At 38.9% G+C, this 19,411-nt stretch overlaps 1 protein-coding gene across 3 annotated transcripts in view; it reads right to left on the minus strand.

Annotated features, from left to right (window-relative positions):
• Positions 1–330: 330 nt before the first annotated feature.
• Positions 331–19,411, minus strand: part of LOC116055593 (putative ferric-chelate reductase 1) — a 36,090-nt gene continuing 17,009 nt past the window's right edge. Inside the window, exons 10-17 of one of the 3 annotated variants that reach the window (XM_031307621.1) lie at positions 18,465–18,578; positions 11,786–11,901; positions 11,568–11,654; positions 11,308–11,405; positions 5,544–5,599; positions 5,306–5,449; positions 4,568–4,629; positions 331–642 (exon numbers count right to left, since the gene is read on the minus strand). In XM_031307621.1, coding sequence (XP_031163481.1) covers positions 550–642; positions 4,568–4,629; positions 5,306–5,449; positions 5,544–5,599; positions 11,308–11,405; positions 11,568–11,654; positions 11,786–11,901; positions 18,465–18,578 — 770 coding nt within the window. In that variant the 3' untranslated portion in view covers positions 331–549. Of the gene's footprint in view, positions 643–4,567; positions 4,630–5,305; positions 5,450–5,543; positions 5,603–11,307; positions 11,406–11,567; positions 11,655–11,785; positions 11,902–18,464; positions 18,579–19,411 lie in introns of all 3 variants that reach the window. The other 2 variants (XM_031307620.1, XM_031307618.1) reach the window with 2 other exon arrangements.

The following is a 19,411-nucleotide window of genomic DNA, read 5'->3' on the forward strand; positions in this document are numbered from 1 at the left end:
TGGCTCTGAATTAGTCATCAAATCAATTTCTGTACTTTCAGTTTTTTTAATATCATCAAATGGCAGACCACTTCTTCTGGGTGAAATTACAACATTTATTTTCATGCTAGTCAGCCAGACAACAATATTAAATCCCCTGTTAAAAGGCACCAGCATAAAGGAAATGACTTCTGCTCTGTTAAAGATTTTCTGGGGGAGGACCACTAGACCCCCCCATTATGATTGTGCCACCTACATTTTCAATGCTTCTCTCTTTCTTTACTTAATTCATTATTTAATAATTTCCTAGGAGCTACTATTAAACATTAATAATGCTACTCAAAATCGCATTAAAATATGAACTTTTAATTAGAGTTGTTTAGGAATGAACTAAACATGTAACTACACAGATATACAAAAAAAGAACCATATATTTGGTTAAAATAAAATGAATGTGTGTTGTGCTGAATACTAAAGGTAAGGTCCTTGTTATTTCTGATATCAGGCTAAGTATTCCAACAAAAAAAGTCACCTTTTAAAATGGCATTTGGGTATCTTTTCCAATACATGTCAAATTTCAGCAATAGAAGACAGCAAGGCCATTAATAGGCCAGAGTTTCCAAGAGCCAAGGCAGCCAAGATGAGAGACTTTATGAAGGATCCCTGAAACAGAAAGTAAAGGTAGAAATAAAAAGTAGATACACGTTCTCAAACCCTTGCTAATATACCCTTCTTACAGGAGTCAGTCCACATTTAGATGGTACAAATGCCTGCAGGTGTTCTCACCATTTTGTTTTTTCAATTTAACCTTTTATTTAACCAGGATAGGTAGCATAAAGATCAATTCTTGGACAATATGCAGCAGCATAAGATACATACAAGTGATTGTTAACAGACACAAAACAGAAGAACAGACAATATAAAACATCATGCAAAGTGCAGTACAAGCCACACATCCAAAAACATCAGTTTAAGCACTGACATTCCAAGAATTTCGTTTACAGGTCTTTCAAAAATGGATTTAAAAGCATAAAAAGAAATCACATCAAGTTTTAAAACATTCTGCCATTTGAGGTTGTGAAATACCTAAAAGTATACCTGTTAGTGCACCTGCAGGTTGCCAACGCGTACCCAGGAGTAAAGCTCACAGTGGTGAGTCAAGGCTTTACAGTTTGTTATGAATCTAATACGAATCATACACATCATATACAGTACAATGCCTAAGCAGAGGAATGCATAAAAGAGCTCCATAGTCCAACATTATGGGGATCCAACCTGTAATCAAAAATGTGGCAACAACTGTGCCCAATTTTACCAAGGATGCTTTGGGAGTTCCCACTCAGCTGAGTCGTCTTTACGTGGATTAGAAATGTATCCAAACATCTCACAAACCCTTTTGTAATGTACCAGATGTCTTTGTAGCATTTTAAAACTAGATATTGTTTCAGTTCTTTTTTGTTCTTCAGAAACTCCTGAGGAAAAAAATGCTCCACAATGTTCACCAGCTAGTCTCTAACTTTGTATGTTTGGTGCTGGGCTCGACGCAGTTAAATTTGTCATATTCTTCATTACAGTGGCCAATTATCCGCTTTACATTTAAACCTACACTAGTTCACTCAAGCACTCATAGCTCTCTCCTTTCAACGACTTTGTCGTTAATCCCACAGTTGTTTATACGCCATTCAGTTGTTAGCTACTTTAGCTAAGTAGTAAATTCAATTCAATTTTATTTATAGTATCAAACAGGAGTTATCTCAAGACACTTTACAGATAGAGTAGGTCTAGACCACACTCTATGATTTACAAAGACCCAACAATTCCAATAATTCCCCCAAGAACAAGCATTTAGCGCAACAGTGGCGAGAGAAAACTTCCTTTCAGGCAGAAACCCAGAGTGGTGAGGGAAAACTTCCTTTTAGGGAGAAACCTGGGACAGACCCAGGCTCTTGGTAGGCGGTGTCTGACGGTGCCGGTTGGGGGTGTGATGAACAGTGGCAATAATAGTCACAATAAAGATAAAGGAACAATGACTAGAAATACTAGTTGTAGTAGTTCATGGCATAGCAGGGCACTGCAGGGCATTACAGGACGTAGCAGGACACTGCAGGGCATAGCAGGGCAAGCAGTTAGCGAGGGCTTCATTCTCTCTCACTCTCCGGCTTTCTGTTGGTCAACGTGTTAAATGTTAAGCTATTCCTATGCCTCCTATAGTAATAATTGTACAAGTTTAACTGTTGTTTATTTGCCTGTGTTGGAGGCGAGGCTCCACACCAGGGAAACTAAATTGTTAACGTTAGCTTCTGTAACTAAGCCCCCAGTAGTCGGTTCAGGCTGACCTAATTATCATAGCCCATCAGTTGTCAGTTCTATGGAAAATATACGGCAAACTGGTTTGTCATTAACATTAAGAATTTGAAATTCACTTGTCACTCTTGCTGATTAATAGAGCTATGCTCAGAATTGCAGCTTCACAAGAAACAGCTCTAAATTATAGCTGCTCCGTAGAGACGGTCGTGGCCGAGCATTTTAAACTCGCAGGGAAGGTGTCCAAAAGCATAATTGTTGATATTGTTTAAGACAAGGCATTGTGACCATTGAGCTTTGAACTCACAATCTTCCAGTCCAAAGGCAAATGCTGATCTAATGAGCTATTATCTAGATGATCACTTCTCTAGCTATTTGGGCTATATTTTATTGAGTCAGCCTGGGTTGCCTCAATAACATGACTTTCCTTAACTGATTGTTAGTCAGAATCATGTGTGTTAATGCAGACATACATTTAAAATATGCAGAGCAGCTGTCCACAGCACAATGTCTGATTAGATATGGGTATGATTATCTTGCAACACCATGGGCTTGAACTCAGAACCATTGAGGCTGTAGGTAGGTCCTGATTTCAGGGAGCTATAATTTGGGTGATGTCACAAGTGGCATCGCAACACCTCGTAGACAAGGAGCAGGCTTGCGTGAAAATGCAGAATTTAAAGCTGCTGTAAAAAAATGTATTTCTTATTAGAACATTCTGAGAATTTGTGTACTTGGTTAAGACAACATAGAGATGCCTGTAATTTATTTTTCAAAAAGATCAATAAATGCTAAAGATGCTCTTTTCTGCATTGACTGCAATGCTTAGACAATTCAAACATTTAAAAAAAAAATCACTTTTTGATTTAAAATTCTGAAATTTACAGTCATCTTCGAATGTTTTCCATCAACATCAATTATTTAGTTTGGATTGTGTTTACACTACTGTATGCAGTAAAATGTTTTTAATGCACTGTGGGCTAAATCTTTGATAAATCAAAAATTTGATAAATCAGAAATTTGAATGGTAAATTTGTGGAGGACAGTCTGAAGATGAAGTTGCCCAAATTTGGTGTCAATTGAAACAAACAAGTGGGAGGAGATAGGTTTAAGAAGTTTTGCAGTTTTTTGCAACAAGTAGAGTGATGGACTTCAAAATTGCTACAAGGTAACAGCAGAGCAGAGTTTCTGCTCTATTGGGGCTACAGTTTGACCTAAGTTGCAACATTGTAGCATGTACGGCTGATTTGTTTAGAATTTTAGATGGCTGTTGTAGCGCCACCATCAAGACAATTAGCACACAAATCACACTGATTGTGTTTGGCATAGGACTGGACTTATGTGCAAAGTTTGGTGAGTTTCCGTGCATGGGAACATGGATTTCTTATGAAGAAGAAGAAGCTCGACCCCTAATAATACTGGCAAATACAATAGGGTCCACGCAGCTTCGCTGCTCAGCCCCTAATAAACAGTAGGGCTCAAATTTCTAGATATTATTTCACACAACATCTTAGATCTGATAGTAAGTTAATTAAAATCGCTTTAATATCGACTCAATCGTTGATATATGATCTGACCTGATACACGCTAAGACTATTTGTGTGCTACCACGACAATAAAAATATAGTTTTAGGCAACAAAACTACTTGGTTTACTGTAGGTTTAGGAAAAGATCATGGTTTGGGCTAAAATAAGTAGGTTACTCTCTGTGGGTGTCACTAGGAGCAACATGTTTTATATAGTTAATATAACAAATTGATTATAGACCCTTAAAAGCAATAGTTTGACATCATAAACATGCCGTTAGCTTAGCTTATCATAAAGACTGAAAACAGGGAAACAGCTAGCCTGGATCAAAGTTAACAAAAACCACCTACCAGCACCTCCAAAGCTCATTTTTTTCTTGTTCAGGCTGGTGATAATATGACTTTATAGAGTTTATGTTTTCATTGGCCAGTTGGCAAAAGTGCTACCTCTGTATACATGTATGTACATTTCAATCAAAAATATAAATGAATAGGGGCAACCTCTAGCTCACCCCGTAGAGTGTGCACCCCATATAGGCTGAGACATCTGCAGTGGCCCAGGTTCGAATGTGACCTGCAGCCCTTTGCTGCATGTTAGCCCCTTTCTCTCCCCCTTTTCTAAAATCCTAATTTATCTTGATTGAGACATCATAGAAAAGGTTTAAACACTAATGATGACTGTTTCATTTTAGTGTGTCAGTAAGCAATGACAGTGAACCACTTCAAGTATAGCAAGGCCCTGGTATAGGCACACCTACCCAGCAACCATGTTCTGATGGGTCAGAGAGGATGGCTTGTTTATCATCTGGTCCCAAGGCTGCTGGTCAAACAAACAACAGTTAGATTAGCGTGCAGGTACTGTAGGGAATCCCTTAAAGGAGAATTATGGCCAATTTTTACGTTAATCTTGATCGCTATAGCTACGCAAGTACTTTCGATAGAACCCCGACCCGAATCAGTGCAGGCAACACGGAGTAGCTGCAGCTACATGTACAAGCGTCCCCTGAGCTAAAACGGCAGTTGTCGGGGCGAGTTTTAGAGTGCCTTTGTGCCTCTTAACAGACACAAAAAGCAATTAATGTCTGTGCCACATGAAGGGTCCTTACGTGTCAACAAGATGCGTTTTCAACTCAGACATTGTTTAAATTCACCTACCCTGGTCCCTGTCTCGATCCTGCCGGTAGCTAGCTTGCCCTGCTAGCTGATAGCCATTAGCCGTTAGCTGCTAGCTGCCCTCCAGTGAGTGTGTACAGCCAGATAGTCGTTAGCCGTTAGCTGCTAGCTGCCCTCCGGTGAGTGTATTCAGCCAGGCTTCTGTGATAATCATCCCAATAACAATCCAGGGAGCGGCGGTGGTGTGGCTATGTCCTCCAGTTACTGAAGGCTAGCTTTAGCAATCAAGATTAACGTAAAAATTGGCCGGAATTCTCATTTAACAGTGTTCTTAGTCATAAAGAATAATTCCGTGTCATCAAATTCATCAGACGTTTTCATACATTTTTTGATGTAAATGTGCCTGTGCATCAGGAGGAGGGACCTGAATAAGGCCAGCCATGTCACATAGCCAATCAGAACATGTGTTGCCCATGGCTGGGGGAGGAGTAGTGATGATTGACGCATCCCCAGGAACATGGCTGCCACTGCAGTCACAAAGGACACAATGTAACTTTAATCAACCAGGTAGGAAAGGTGTTATTTAAAAATATCTGGAAATGTATTTGACGGCAGACCAACCTGCTATGATCTCAGTCACAAACCCAACTCCCCAGTGGCCCCAGTTAAAGATATATCTACTGGACACAGATATAAATAATATGAATATATTGATATTGATATAGCGCAATAACAATGTCATTAAATATAAATGCAAATGAATCTTACATTTACACATTCAATCACTCAATCCTCACTTATTAATGAAATAGTCAGTCCCCACTCCCCAATATACATGAAGTAAGTACATTAAGTACAGTTCAAAAGTTAAATTACCAGAGTAACCCTAAAGGCAAAACTGGTTATTTGTTAAAACTAGTGCAGTGCCCGTCAAAACGTACCTGTTCAGAACCGGCCAATCACTTGGTCTCCTGTGTTGCTGCTTACAGCTTTTTCCAGAACCGCTGTACCAAAATTACTTACAGAAGGCCCCCAAAACAGCCAAACTGTGTACTACTGACTTGCTGTGTACTTCTACTTAAGAGGAAAACATTGCACAAGTACATTTACCAGACAGAGAAATGTTAATGGCAACATATGTGTATGAGTGAATTATGTATGTGCTTGGCATGTACAGTAGATGTCAACATGGATCTTGATAGTTATCATTTTTGGTGTGGACGACCCTAACATTAGTCCTATATGTTCAGCCGATAAAACAAATAAAACAATAAATAAGAAATGTAGAAATAAAATCTAGTTAGGGTATAACTGTGTTTGTTTAATGTCTAATAACGTCTAATTTGATACAAATTATGGCTTATTACGTCACTTTATAAGATATCTTGGATTTGGTTATTAAAATTAAGCTATTTCCTAGCCCTCTTGATGTATTACAGTCTACTCTGTTTTTTGAAGGTTTTATCTATTATTGGCCCTGCAGTTTCAGCTATTGTAAATTCTTCACCGGCCATGTCCCTTCCTGTTTCAAGCATGCTACCATCCAGCCCATATTAAAGAAAACCATCTTAGAAACTGCTTTGTCCAACAACTATTACCCAATTTTTATAAACTCACATTTTTGTCAACATTTTTTGAAAAACATTGTGACCAATTAACTAACTGCTGTGTTGGACTGAAACTGCTCACCTGAGGGTTTCTAATGTTATTTTAATGGCCTATGATGCAGGTGATTGTTCTGTGTTGGTACTTCTTGACTATTGTTTTGCATTCGACACAGTAGACCACCATATCCTGATTAAGAGTCTAAAGCAGGGGTTTTCAATAGGTGAGGCGCGAAGAAGAAATAACTGTATGCAGTTCTATTGATATCGGTAATTGCGCGTGGGTGTATTAGTACAGTGGCCGACAGGGGCAAACGCCCTGCAACTTAAGAAAACACACGCAAATAGACAAAACACAAGCAAATTAAGAAAACAACTTCATTAATTTGACAACACATGTGCAGCATTCAGCAAACGCGCTGCAAATACCACAACACAACCAAATAGATAAACGCACTGCAAATATGAAACGATGCAAAAAGAAAAGCACACCAACCCAGAAAACAAATGCAACAAAAAAACGCTGCATCCAGATTACACAACGGAAGTTCTCCAGGCCTCTTGAGGGAGCAGCTAGTGGAACAGCTGGATTTTCGACCTCACACAGAGAGAGAGAGAGAGAGAGAATAGACTGGAAATATTAAATCTATGTTTGAGATATGTTTTCTCTGGTTTGGTGGGTGTGTCTCGGCTCAGGTCAGCTGATACTCAATCAGCAGAGACGTCTGTAAACTCGTGGTGATAAAACTTTTAAAACTGCATCAGCGTTTAACGTTGACGTTTGTTTAAGCCACATGAGAGGGTTTAATTTCGAGGTCCGAAATTACTGAAGTGTAGGCCTCCTCAAGTGTAATATTGTGATTATACAACAACGGTTACCAACAAAATAAGTGATCAATCTGTATTCATATTGTGGAGCAATTCGCTCTTGAAATACAAAAAACAGACAGGATTTCTAGTCCCTCCCTGTTAGTAAACCAGCCAATTTACCGTGGGATTTATCAAACTGAATAAATCCCGCCTGCACATATAAACACAAAACTGCTTTGCTAACTCCAACGTGTTGTAAGTAAGACATCTGCTGAAAAAGTTATTGTATTCATTAGTATGATTGCCGTACTGTTTAGTTCACAAACATCCAAAACACCAAAGTACAAACACATAGCGGACCAGACGCAAGCTTTTATTTTGAAAAGCCGAAGCTCGGGGACGGCACCAGCCGGGAGGGCATGAGACAGGAGCATAGACTGTATATTAATAATATATTATGTTATTAATAATAATAATAATATGAATTTAATATCGGTTAATAACAGTCGAAAATCCAGCTCTTCCACTAGCTGCTCCCTCTAGAGGTCTGGAGAACTTCCGTTGTGTAATCTGGATGCAGCGTTTTTTTGTTGCATTTGTTTTCGGGGTTTGTGTGCTTTTCTTTTTGCATCGTTTCATATTTGCAGCGCGTTTATCTATTTGGTTGTGTTGTGTGTCTTTGCAGCGCGTTTATGTATTTGGTTGTGTTGTGATATTTGCAGCGCGTTTATGTATTTGGTTGTGGTATTTGCAGCGCGTTTGCTGAATGCTGCGCATGTGTTGTCAAATTAATGAAGTTGTTTTCTTTATTTGCTTGTGTTTTGTCTATTTGCGTGTGTTTTCTTAAGTTGCAGGGCGTTTGCCCCTGTCGGCCACCGTATATTAGCTTTAAAATGCATCGTTTCCTTTTCCCAAGTCAACATAAGTCAGCATTAAGGGAGGAGACAGGACCCAGCAAAAAACGTAGGAAATATGATCCTGAGTTAAAGTTAGGTTTCACCTGGTCGGGGTCCGAGGCTGCTCCTCTGCTGCGGTGTGACAGACTTAGAAAAATGCCGATCACGCGTTTCTGGTTGTCTGTGGAGAGCGAGTTCCCCCAGATCTCCACTAAGGCTATGAAAGTCCTAATCCCCTTCATCTCCACCTACTTGTGTGAGTGTGGGTTTTCCGCACTGCCCCTGATTAAAAACAAATACAGATCACAGCTGCAGGTGGAGGACGACTTGCGTTTATTTCTCTCTGCAGTGCAGCCTCATTGTTCCCACTGACAGACGCGGCGTCAGCTGATTTTGCCGGGGCTTCAGTGTCGCTTAGTGTCCACTCTCGCTGTAAAAAGCTGTGCAGCTTCAGGTTTATAAAGGTCTGCTGTGGACATGTGTCGTGTTTGAGCTCCATGTATTTCTGTAGTTTTGGTTTTCCACCTCCGATGTAGAGCAGCGTTCAGCCACTTCCCTAAACTTTGTCTCATTCAGATACCAGAGACCCAAACGGGGCTCTGTGTCTGTCAGGAGGTCTGAAATCTACCGTATCAGCAGAGCAATCACGTAATGCACAGCAGGCTACGGTGCAGGTATAGATTATTTTTTGAAATATAGTGACTGTATTCTTGTAATAGCCTATTATAACTTTATTTTTCACAAAATATCACGACTCCTCCAAACCTCAGAGAACACAGATGGGATGAGTTATATTTTGAATGTGCACATAGGTTTTGAACATCAGCAGAAATCTTGCTCAAACATCTGAAATATTACAGTCCAGGGGTTTATTAATTCATTAAAATGAATTAATGTATCATTGAGGTGAATAATTGTCATATGCACATTTAAGGAGGTTACTTCCTCAACAAAAGATGCAAAAGAGAAGGTAAGAGTAAATGATGCTAAGCTACATGTGTGCTGACTCAGATATAATTAGAAAAGTCGATCCAAAAGGAGAACAAATAGATAAAGCAATACAGAATGCCTGAGAGCCTTACTGCTAAATATTCCATTATGTTTTTATATTTGGATTGTAATCTGTTTCCCTTTACATAAGTAAGCTCAATTAGGCCTGCATGAAGTTGGAAATGATTTGCTGTTGCAAAGTATCATTTATGAATGCACTTTTAGAAAAGTTGTGGAAATAAAATGTCTTCAAATACAATATTAAAAAATATTTACATTTTATCAGTTGTTATTGAAACTCATCATTGCCTGGAACACACAAAAGATGTCATTTACTGCTGAGGCGTGTGTTAGGGCAGGCGGAGGGGATTTTGGGGAAGGGGGGGGCTCGGCTGTCCTTACCTGCTTTAAGGGGAGGCTCACATTCACCCAATTTGAAAACCCCTGGCCTAAAGGATTGGGTGGGTATATCAGGCATAGATTTAGACTACTTTTTATCGTATCTCACTGACAGAAGTTTCACTCAGTTTCAGTTTCATCTCTATTGGAGACTTTGTGTCAGATTTCTCTATCGCACGGCTTGTTCTGGGTCACCTGTTATTAGGGCCAAGCACATTGCCAGGGGCAAAGGCCCTATTGTAATCGCTATGTTTATTTTTATTATTATTATTAGGGCCGTCAGTCGGAGAAGGCTATTTAAGGGTGATATTTGATCAACCTTCGTTGTTCAATACCCATGTAAAGCAGCTGACCTGATCTTGTTTTTTTCATTTAAGAAATATTAAAGCTCTGTAGTTTCAACTGCTAAACTTAAGATGTTATACATGCATTTACCTCATCTCATATTGACTACTGTAGCACACTTTTCTCCTCACTTTTAGTATGTCTTCACTTTGATGTATCACTCTTAGAGCATTACACGATCATGCTCCTGCTGATGTGGCTGAACTACTTAACTACTTGCGCTTAAGACCCATGGTGATCGATCTTTTGAGCCCTTAGCACCTAGGCTTCGGAATGCTCTGCCTCAACCCTTACAGTTTGCTGTATGTGACTCTTTTAAAAATCAGACAAAGACCTACCTTTTTAGACAGACGTTTGGTTGACCTGTCTGAACTTTACGTATTATTTAAGTATGTAACACAGCTTTGTGAATCGGTTAAAATCAATATAAATGAGTAAAGATTGAGTGAAATAAATAAAAAGAATTGCGATACAATCAATCACATTTTTCAATTGCACTTTTGAAAAGAGGACACATCTGTTGTTTTGAACAGTTTATATTAATAAAATCATATTTTTCAGTAATTTGTCTGCAGCTCAATATGTTAAAAAATCCTGAGAAAATCTATCATGAATTTAAAATCGTATAGAATTGTGAGTTGAGTGTATCGTTGCATCCCTAGTATTATTATGGAATTTCAATTATGTATTGTGTTCTCTTGTATGTTTCTTTATGTTATTGTGATTTTATTTGCGAAAAGTGCTTTATAAATTTATTAATTACTTACTTACACACTCACAGACTCACAGAGTTTCCTTGCTTTATAGATGATTAGCTGAACATAATTCATTAATAATCTGCTACTGTCTCCCTGGCATAATAGATAAGACAAGCAATATTGGCTTCTTTCTAATAAGTAGGATCAAATTATCCCAGTGGTAATTAACTTAGTAGTTAGTTGTAGTTTACATATGGTGACACAATCAGGGGCCTGTCTTTAAAAACAAGAAGATAAAAATCAGACTCTCCCCTCCCAATATTGAACCAGGATGAAAGTAAACACAGCTGTTCTGGGTTTGATTTACTGCAGCTATCCAGCTTACTTAGAGTTAGTTTGTACACACCATGCTGGCTACATTTAAAGAGACATCTTTTTTTTTCTTTTTGAAAAATGGAGTGAATACATCTGTTTTGGTGTGAACACGTCTTTGAAACCTATGAAGTTGCCTGCTCTGGGCCTGTGTATCACTAGAGTTAAGAAGTCAATTATCTGTCACCTATAATCCTCTGTGCTTAAACTGGCCTCAGATGATGAGGGAACATTGCAGTTGCTTCTTCATGTAAATGTAATAGATATTTACCTGTGTGAGTCAGGTGATGGTCTGATCGCAGCCATCACTGGTTGAGTCAGAGATAATGTTAGAACACAACAACCGAGGTATGGATGGACACCTGCATGCTATATACAAACACACACATAGACACAAAGTTTTTTGTGTTTGGGTTTTATCAATTAAGGGGTGCATTGCATTGTTTTACTGTAAACTAGCATGTTCAATAATAAAAGAAATGGACCTTGTGCTCTGACTAATTGAAAGATAAATCTGTTTGTATACTGTACCTTGCTCCAACCTTTCCTGTAGAAATATGGGAGGCAGAAGGCTACACTGGTCAGAGTCACAGTTAGAATCATTAGGCCTCGATGAACCTATACGCACACACACACACACACACACACACACACACACATCATAACAGTAATTAACAGTATGGTATTGCCATTTCAATTACTTTGTTTGTATTTGTGTGTGTGATGCACCCCATCACAGGGATATCTACCTGGAACCAGATTTTCTGGCCGAAGACAGTTTGATTTGGCCAATCAGATTTGTAAAAGCTGGCAATGAAGGTACCAACACTTCCTGTTAGCATCCAGGCTAACAGCATTAGTGCACCTAGAGAAGAAGTGGCAATTCAGCAATTACTTTCTGCAACTGAACACGCTTCTCAAAGTTAACACTAAATGTTGGACTAAACAGTTTAATACTACTCTGCAACATCAAAATGGCAAGACTATTGCATCTCCGCAGTCTGACCAAAATCACCTGGCAGACAGACATCCTTATCTTCAGGGCTTGGCAATTTTTTTGCTCACCAGGCACTGTGGTTAGTGGTTTCCCAAAGTTACTAGCCACTCAACATTTTCATTGCCATTATTTTGATTATTTTTTTTATTTACAACCCTTATAAATTTAAATGATCACTGTAAATACCCAAATCAAGACTACTTTTTTAACAGAATGAAATGACTGAAAACTATTCCTTTATTTATATAAACTACAAAACAGCAGATTTGTCCTCTTATCAAAAGGGCAACTTAAATAGTATTTTATCTTAAATAACAAAAAAAATTAAATAAAAATTAAAAATTTAAGAAAGGCTTGTTTATTGCTAAGGCCATATGGTTACATTTAAAGATGCATTTAAAATGTAAGAACGATAACTTATGACAACAACTTTTTTCTTTTGCTGTTAAACGACAAAAAGGAGAAACACTGGATGGCAGAATGGTATTTTACAACAACAACAACAACAACCTTACGGAGCCGGACCCAAACACAACACTAAGTCACTGTTGTTTATTTGACAGCAGCAGTGTCCATGCTGTCTCAATGTCTCCTCTGTGTCTTCAGCTGCAGACTGTTGTAATGTTACATCTCTGTGCTGGAATCCTTTCCAGTAGAATACAGTCACACTTTACACCATTTAGCTGTCAGCATTTTAACCATGTTTAAGTCAGCTAACGTTACTAGCTAACGACAGGCTAACGTTTCCTGCTGTGTAATGTTATCTAGCGTCACACCCTGGGCTATTTAAAAATTGCATTGCAAATAATTTTTTATCTCAACCGGTTGTAATCTTTACACATTTAAATACATTTTTAACTGATTCACAATGCATCGTTACAGCCCTAGTGATAAGGTTGTAAAGCCCCTTTCATGGCAAGCCCTTTGAGCATTAATCCCATATCCTTGATATCAAAAGTCAGGTTCCTCCACTAGTTACCTAGTAAAAGCCAAAAAACTTACTAGTTCACTAGTTGGACTGTTTCTGGACTTGAATAGTTAACTAGTGTGGTCCCAAATGTCTACTAATAAAGCCAAAGTGCACACTAGTTAGTTAAATTGTAGGACACAATGCTAATGAGGAGGAGGGGAGAGGGGAATTTGACGCTTCCTATTGGCTCTCCAGTCCAAAATAAAAGATACAAACCAATCAGGACTCAATATTTTGTTCTATCTTGCCTAATTCATTTGCATGGTGTGCACTAGTTAACATGTTGGCCCAAGGAACTGCAACAAGTGAACTAGTGGCTGCAGGTTGCCGCTTACATAACTAGTCAAGGCTAAAACATTCAACTGATGGTGCAAGTGTCATACATGTTAACTAGTTGTGGAAAACATCAGTGTCACTAGTTAACTAGTGACTCTTTTTGGACCTTACTAGTTAACTAGTAAGATCAAATGTGTGTACCAAGTTAACTAGTAAGGTAAAAAAATGCCCCCCACTAGTTAACTAGTAGGCATTTTGAGCCTCACTAGTTAACTAGTAACGTCCAGAGAAAGTCCAACTAGTAAATGAATGAATTTTACAGGCATGTCTATTGCAGCATGCAGTCCACTAGTACTACTAGTACTGCTAGTAGTATAGTTGGCTGCATGTAAATAAATCAGACGGGACAAGGATTCTGATTGGTCAGTGTTTGAACAAGATAGCCAAGGCTGCCACCTCTGAATCCAGCACCAGCAGACCAAATTTTGATAGTGTACATGGAGGGGTTTTGCTGGTTGTTTGCACAACAACAAAAAAAAAATAATAATAATTGGCTGGGGACCCTGAACGCAGCAGGGGACCGTGACCAGGTGACATGAGGAATAAAAGTCAGCGACACCCACGAACCATTGTCATCCACTGCATGCGCGAGCTGCGACAGGATGCACACGCAAACATTTGTGACTAAATGGTATTATTTTGCTGGTCGAGTGAGCTGTTCTGTATCTTTCGTGATACGAGGGATCCTAGTGAGACACTGAAAACCAGTATCTCACCAAACCTGCAGAGAGGGTAATCAACCCCGTTTTTCAATGAAAAGGAAGGACATCATGCTTTGCTTTTTCGTCAAAGTCGACAGAACTGTTCCACTCCACTGCCCTGGAAGGAGTTGTTTCGTTAATCACTGGCGAGTGATTAACCCGTTTCTGTCCATGGTGGAGAATCCGCAGGACAAACCAATGGACTGCAACACACAGTAAGAGGCTTATAGTTCTGGGCAGATGTAGAACAGTGTGTTTTATTAATGAGTGAGTGCTATCGCTGCAACGTTCTTGCCATTAATGTGATCGGGACTGCTGTGTCCCAATTATTGCTGTGAAGGTATCACTGATCACGATACTTGTTGAAGTTTTGTGTTGAAACTGTAATTGCTACCTCCCGCCGCAGAGAAGTTTAGTTACTGCACAAGCAAGATAATAACCCTTTCTTTCATCACTCAAACCACGGCGCTGCGACATAATGAGACCATTATATCGTAGACCTGTGTTAGACGAACTGTTTGGTTATTGTCGCCACGGAAAGTCAGCTGATAGCTCACCAGAGGCAGAGAAATAGCACTCCCTTCGTTAAACAAATTCTCAGACCCTGCCATAACTTCACGTTAGGCCAGAGTCTTGAGTGAACGAGGAGAGTGGCTATTGTCACTTCCGCGAGGATCAAGATTTCAAGTGTTTGTTCTTCTTTTCAATCGTGTTTCCTTTCTGTTTCTTTCCCTCCCTTTTCTATACATACACACACACACACACACACACACACACACACACACACACACACGCCATTTTGAACAGCTGGCCTCGACAAGCGCCATAGTCACGTGAGAACGTAACACAGCGTCACCACTGCCATTTCGGCACCAAAATAACGCTCCGTGGTGTGTCTCCTTTGTCTGTAACACGTGTTGAAATCTTGCGGTGTTCCCTGCCATTTCAGCGCTAGGAGTAGCCATTTTTTGTCTTTTTGTACTAGACTTACAAATAGCCTCAAATCACGCAGTCCCCCAACCGCCATCTTGAATCTCGCGTGGTTAGCCCGACCACGTGGCCCCCGCCACTCCTACCTCTCTTCCCTCCTCCTGTCCTACATACACACACACACACACACACACACACATATACATATCCCAGCTTGCTTCCTGCTTTTTTTGCTAGAACTGTAACAAGTCGATAGAGTTTGATGAGTGAAGAATTATTGATTGACCATCAGTATTTTTGAAGTTAATTTAGACTTTAACAAGAAGTTGTTATTTGTGTACATGTTGTAATTACAGCTGGTTATACAGGTCAGTGCTCGATTTTCACCCTTCTTTTGTTCCTTTTAAAGATACCAGATAAATGAATCAAATTAATTAAGATCTGTATTTTAATGAGATCAGCACATTTGAGACTGTTTTCGTTCAGTTATTGGCCCCTGAGTTCAGGGTGGTGCCCCGTTTTGATTATTTATCAACTTGGTAAAGTTATTCATAACTTTATTAATATTGATAAATCATCTTTGATAAATTGCTAATAATTGAATCTGTACCTTTACCAATTCCCAACATATATATTTCAATTCAATTCAATTCAATTTTATTTATAGTATCAAATCATAACAAGAGTTATCTCGAGACACTTTACAGATAGAGTAGGTCTAGACCAAACTCTGTAGTTTACGAAGCCCCAACTATTACAGTGGTTGCCTCAAGAGCAAGCATTAGCCGTAGCTATTGCGACAGTGGCGAGGAAAAACTCCCTTTTCTGTTAGGAAGAAACCTGGGACAGACCCAGAATCTTGGTAGGCTGTGTCTGATGGCACCAATTGGGGGAGTGGTGAATGGTGGCAATAATACTCATAATAAAGATAGTGAAACAGTGATCACAATGGTAGTCGTAGTAGTTCAAATATGTATCTTATAGCATGTTAAATACATTTTCTTAAAAATAATGTTTCTTAAACCTCTGTTTCGTTAAGTCTCTCCTGATTTAAATTACAATGTTTTGCTGTTTGACAGCTTAACTGCACCTGTCTCATGTGTGACTGTCTTGTTTTGTCCCTGTATATAGCTAACAGTATGTCTTTACATATATATAAATACCATATTTCACAAGGAGGAGCCCATAAAATCAGGGATTTATCCTGTGGCATTTGATTCCATACTAAAGCTGACTTCATATTGGTAAATCTGCCACTTCAAACATGTAATGACCTATGAACATAAATAACTGCATTATAGAGAAACCCTTGTTGCTCCTAAGACTGTTTGAAATATCACAACAGCAAAAGCTTATTCATTTTCAAACAGCCAAACAAAAGCAAATTGAGGTAAAATGAAGTAGTTTTAAGTACTATGATGTTTTTGTCCTAATTAGGGTTGGGTACTGAAATCCGGTGCTAATACGGCACCGGTGCCTAAACGACCACTATCTACCTGACCGAATAGCAACGCAGATTTTGGTGCCTCATTTCGGTGCCAATTAAATGCCAGCGCTGGCAACATAGGCATCGCTGCACAGGATGCTAGTTAACACTACACTTGACAGCAGGTAACGTTAGCCTACTGTTAGCTAGCAGCTGGATTAAACACGGTTAAATGCTGACAGCTAAACAGTGTAAAGTGTGACTGTATTTCACTGGAGAGGATTCCAACATCAGGAGGTGTGCAGCTGCCATTGTCGGAAAAACAATACTAATTAAGTATTGGTTCAGGCAACATTTAGGCACCGCCACCATTTTAAAAGTATCGTTTTAGCACCGGTATCGGAAAAAACCCAAACGATACCCAACCCTAGTCCCAATGCTGTAATTCATGATTCATAAAAAAAATGATTGCATATATTTGTGTTTTAGGCTACTGTGAAAAAGTCAAAAAGGAAAAATACATCAAGCAGAGAATTATTAAACATAAAATGTTCTATGTTTTTTCATTGTGGTTAATATAAAAAGGATCATGTTTTCCTCTGGATAGCGTATTAAGGAGCTGTCGCTATCAACACAGACAGCTCCTCAGACTTTAGGCAGTTCTCACTGGAGAGCCAATAGAAAGCCCTTGTCCCCTCTTCCTCATTAGCATTTTGTGCTACTAGTTAACAAGTAAGCACTTTGGATTTCATTTGGTAATTAGTACACATTTTGTACCCAACTAGTTAACTAGTAAAAGCACAATGTCTCTCACTAGTGTCACTAATCGGCTTTTTGGACATCACACTAGTTAACTAGTAAATATTTTGAGATTCACTAGTTAATTAGTAAGGTCAAAAGAGGCTTCAACTAGTTTACTAATGAACATTTTGGCTTTTACTAGTTAACTAGTAAACATGTTGGACATGTTGCTTACCAATAAACTAGCAACCAGAATTCATGTTTCCTAGTTGACATGTCAGAGCTTTTGCAGGTCACTAGTTAACTAGTAAGACTTTTATTGTTACTTATTCGGTTCACAGGACCACTAGTGCGTCAAACAGCTGACTAGTTTGGACTTTGGTGCTACTAGCGCATGCCCTGCGTCACTAGTAAGGCTTATATTCCACTAGTTGCTGAAAACCAGTGACAAGTAAAAGATTTTGTTCAACTAGTACTGACAAAAAGCCAATTAGTGGAGCAACCTGACATCTGATATCAAGGATATGGAATTGATGCTCAAAGGGCTTGCCATATCCTTTTGTATGTAACATGCAACCGATTTAGACACAGACATAAAAAGAGTAGCTTCTTATTGCAAAAGTGGTGCCAGAGGTGTAGAAGATTAATTGAAAGTGGTTTGGAGCAAGGACTTGTGTGTCAGCAACTGGCCCCTGGTGACGAGAAGCGGGATGCCAAGAGCAAACTTTTTTTAAAGTCTATTGTCCTGCTGCACGCTCTCTTTACTTCTTTTACAAACCTCTTGTTAAAATGTTTTTCTCCCACAGATTGATCCAACCGTTGCCTCGGCTAAACCCTTCTTGTAGGGTGTCCGCACTGAGTGGAGCTCTGGGGGGATATGGCGCTGAGTGGAGCTCTGGGGATATATATATATATATATATATATATATATATATATATATATATATATATATATATATATATATAAATAAATAGGCCTTTATGGCACCTGCCAAAGTGGCTAGTAAGAGTGCCTGTGTTAAACGCCACTGCCGAATTCTACTCACATTTGGCGGGTAGGCAGGTGCTAATGTCAAGCCCTGCTTTTCTTGCTGAGTATCTAGTTATCTAATAATGTATTTCTGACACTTGGCTGTGTGTGCATCATTGACTGTGTATGAAGAAATCTGATTATGATTACATTTACATATTTTACATATGTTGTAGTAACTCATAGAGAAAATAAATGGAATATAAACTTGTTAAGCTTAAAAAACATATCCTTGGGCTAGTTTAACTGCATCAGACACCCAGTGACCTAAATGTTTAAATCAAGCACTCAACAAACCATGCATTTTCATAATGATGGGTGCCCGGGAGCCTCTGAGGATCTCTGGTGGTCCAGTGAGATGTTTTCTGTGGCTGGAGATTAATGGCTGCTGACTATGTTTCCACACTTTACCTAGATGAGAGATACAATTTTAGTTATATATATGCCAGCAAACTAATAAACTACTACTAACAAACTACTTCCCCTGGTACATTCAACATAAGTGGGACATAAAAGTTTTCAATGTTACTGATTAACAGTCAGTCTATGAGTCACAGACCTTTTGAAGTCAGATATAGCTGACAGAGCCAGCAGGATGGGTTGACACACCCTTTGAACAAGCAGCAGTAAAATTAATCCTTATCCATCAAATGTGTTTTACATTTTTATTTTCACATTTTTTGCACCAGCCAGCTTCCATTCCGATGCCTTGTGTAGGATTTTTTCAGTCTAATGCTGATGTATATGGTTATAATACAAGACATGCCAAATATTTACACCTTCCAATGTTCCGTACTAGGCTTTTTTTCAATTCTCTATTAGATACAGGGAGCACAAAATAGTTGTATCAACACTGCATTTCAGTCAACTTCTGTCAAAAATTATAAAAAGAGGCTTAGGACCTGTCTGATGACCCAAACTTAACTGTCTGTATTGATCTGAACTATTCATATCTGATTTTGTTTGGCCTTCCTGTCTCTCATAACTACTCAATCATAAGTCCACACATCCTCATTTTATCTATATTCTTGTAATTTATTTTATGCCTTCGCTGTTTTATGTAGCCAACCTTAGTTTTTTTTTTTTTTTATTCAGTGCTTACTTGTGTTTAATTTGTAGATTTGTTGATAGGACTCTTGTAATTGTAATTGTTCATTAAACATTTTTCCCCCTCTTCCACAAGGTGAGATTCATCAAGCCCCTAGGGATTTTCTTAATCTCACCCTTACAATCTTTTAATATTT

This window comes from Sander lucioperca, chromosome 9, assembly GCF_008315115.2.
Source record: "Sander lucioperca isolate FBNREF2018 chromosome 9, SLUC_FBN_1.2, whole genome shotgun sequence".
Taxonomy (NCBI): Eukaryota; Metazoa; Chordata; class Actinopteri; order Perciformes; family Percidae; genus Sander; species Sander lucioperca.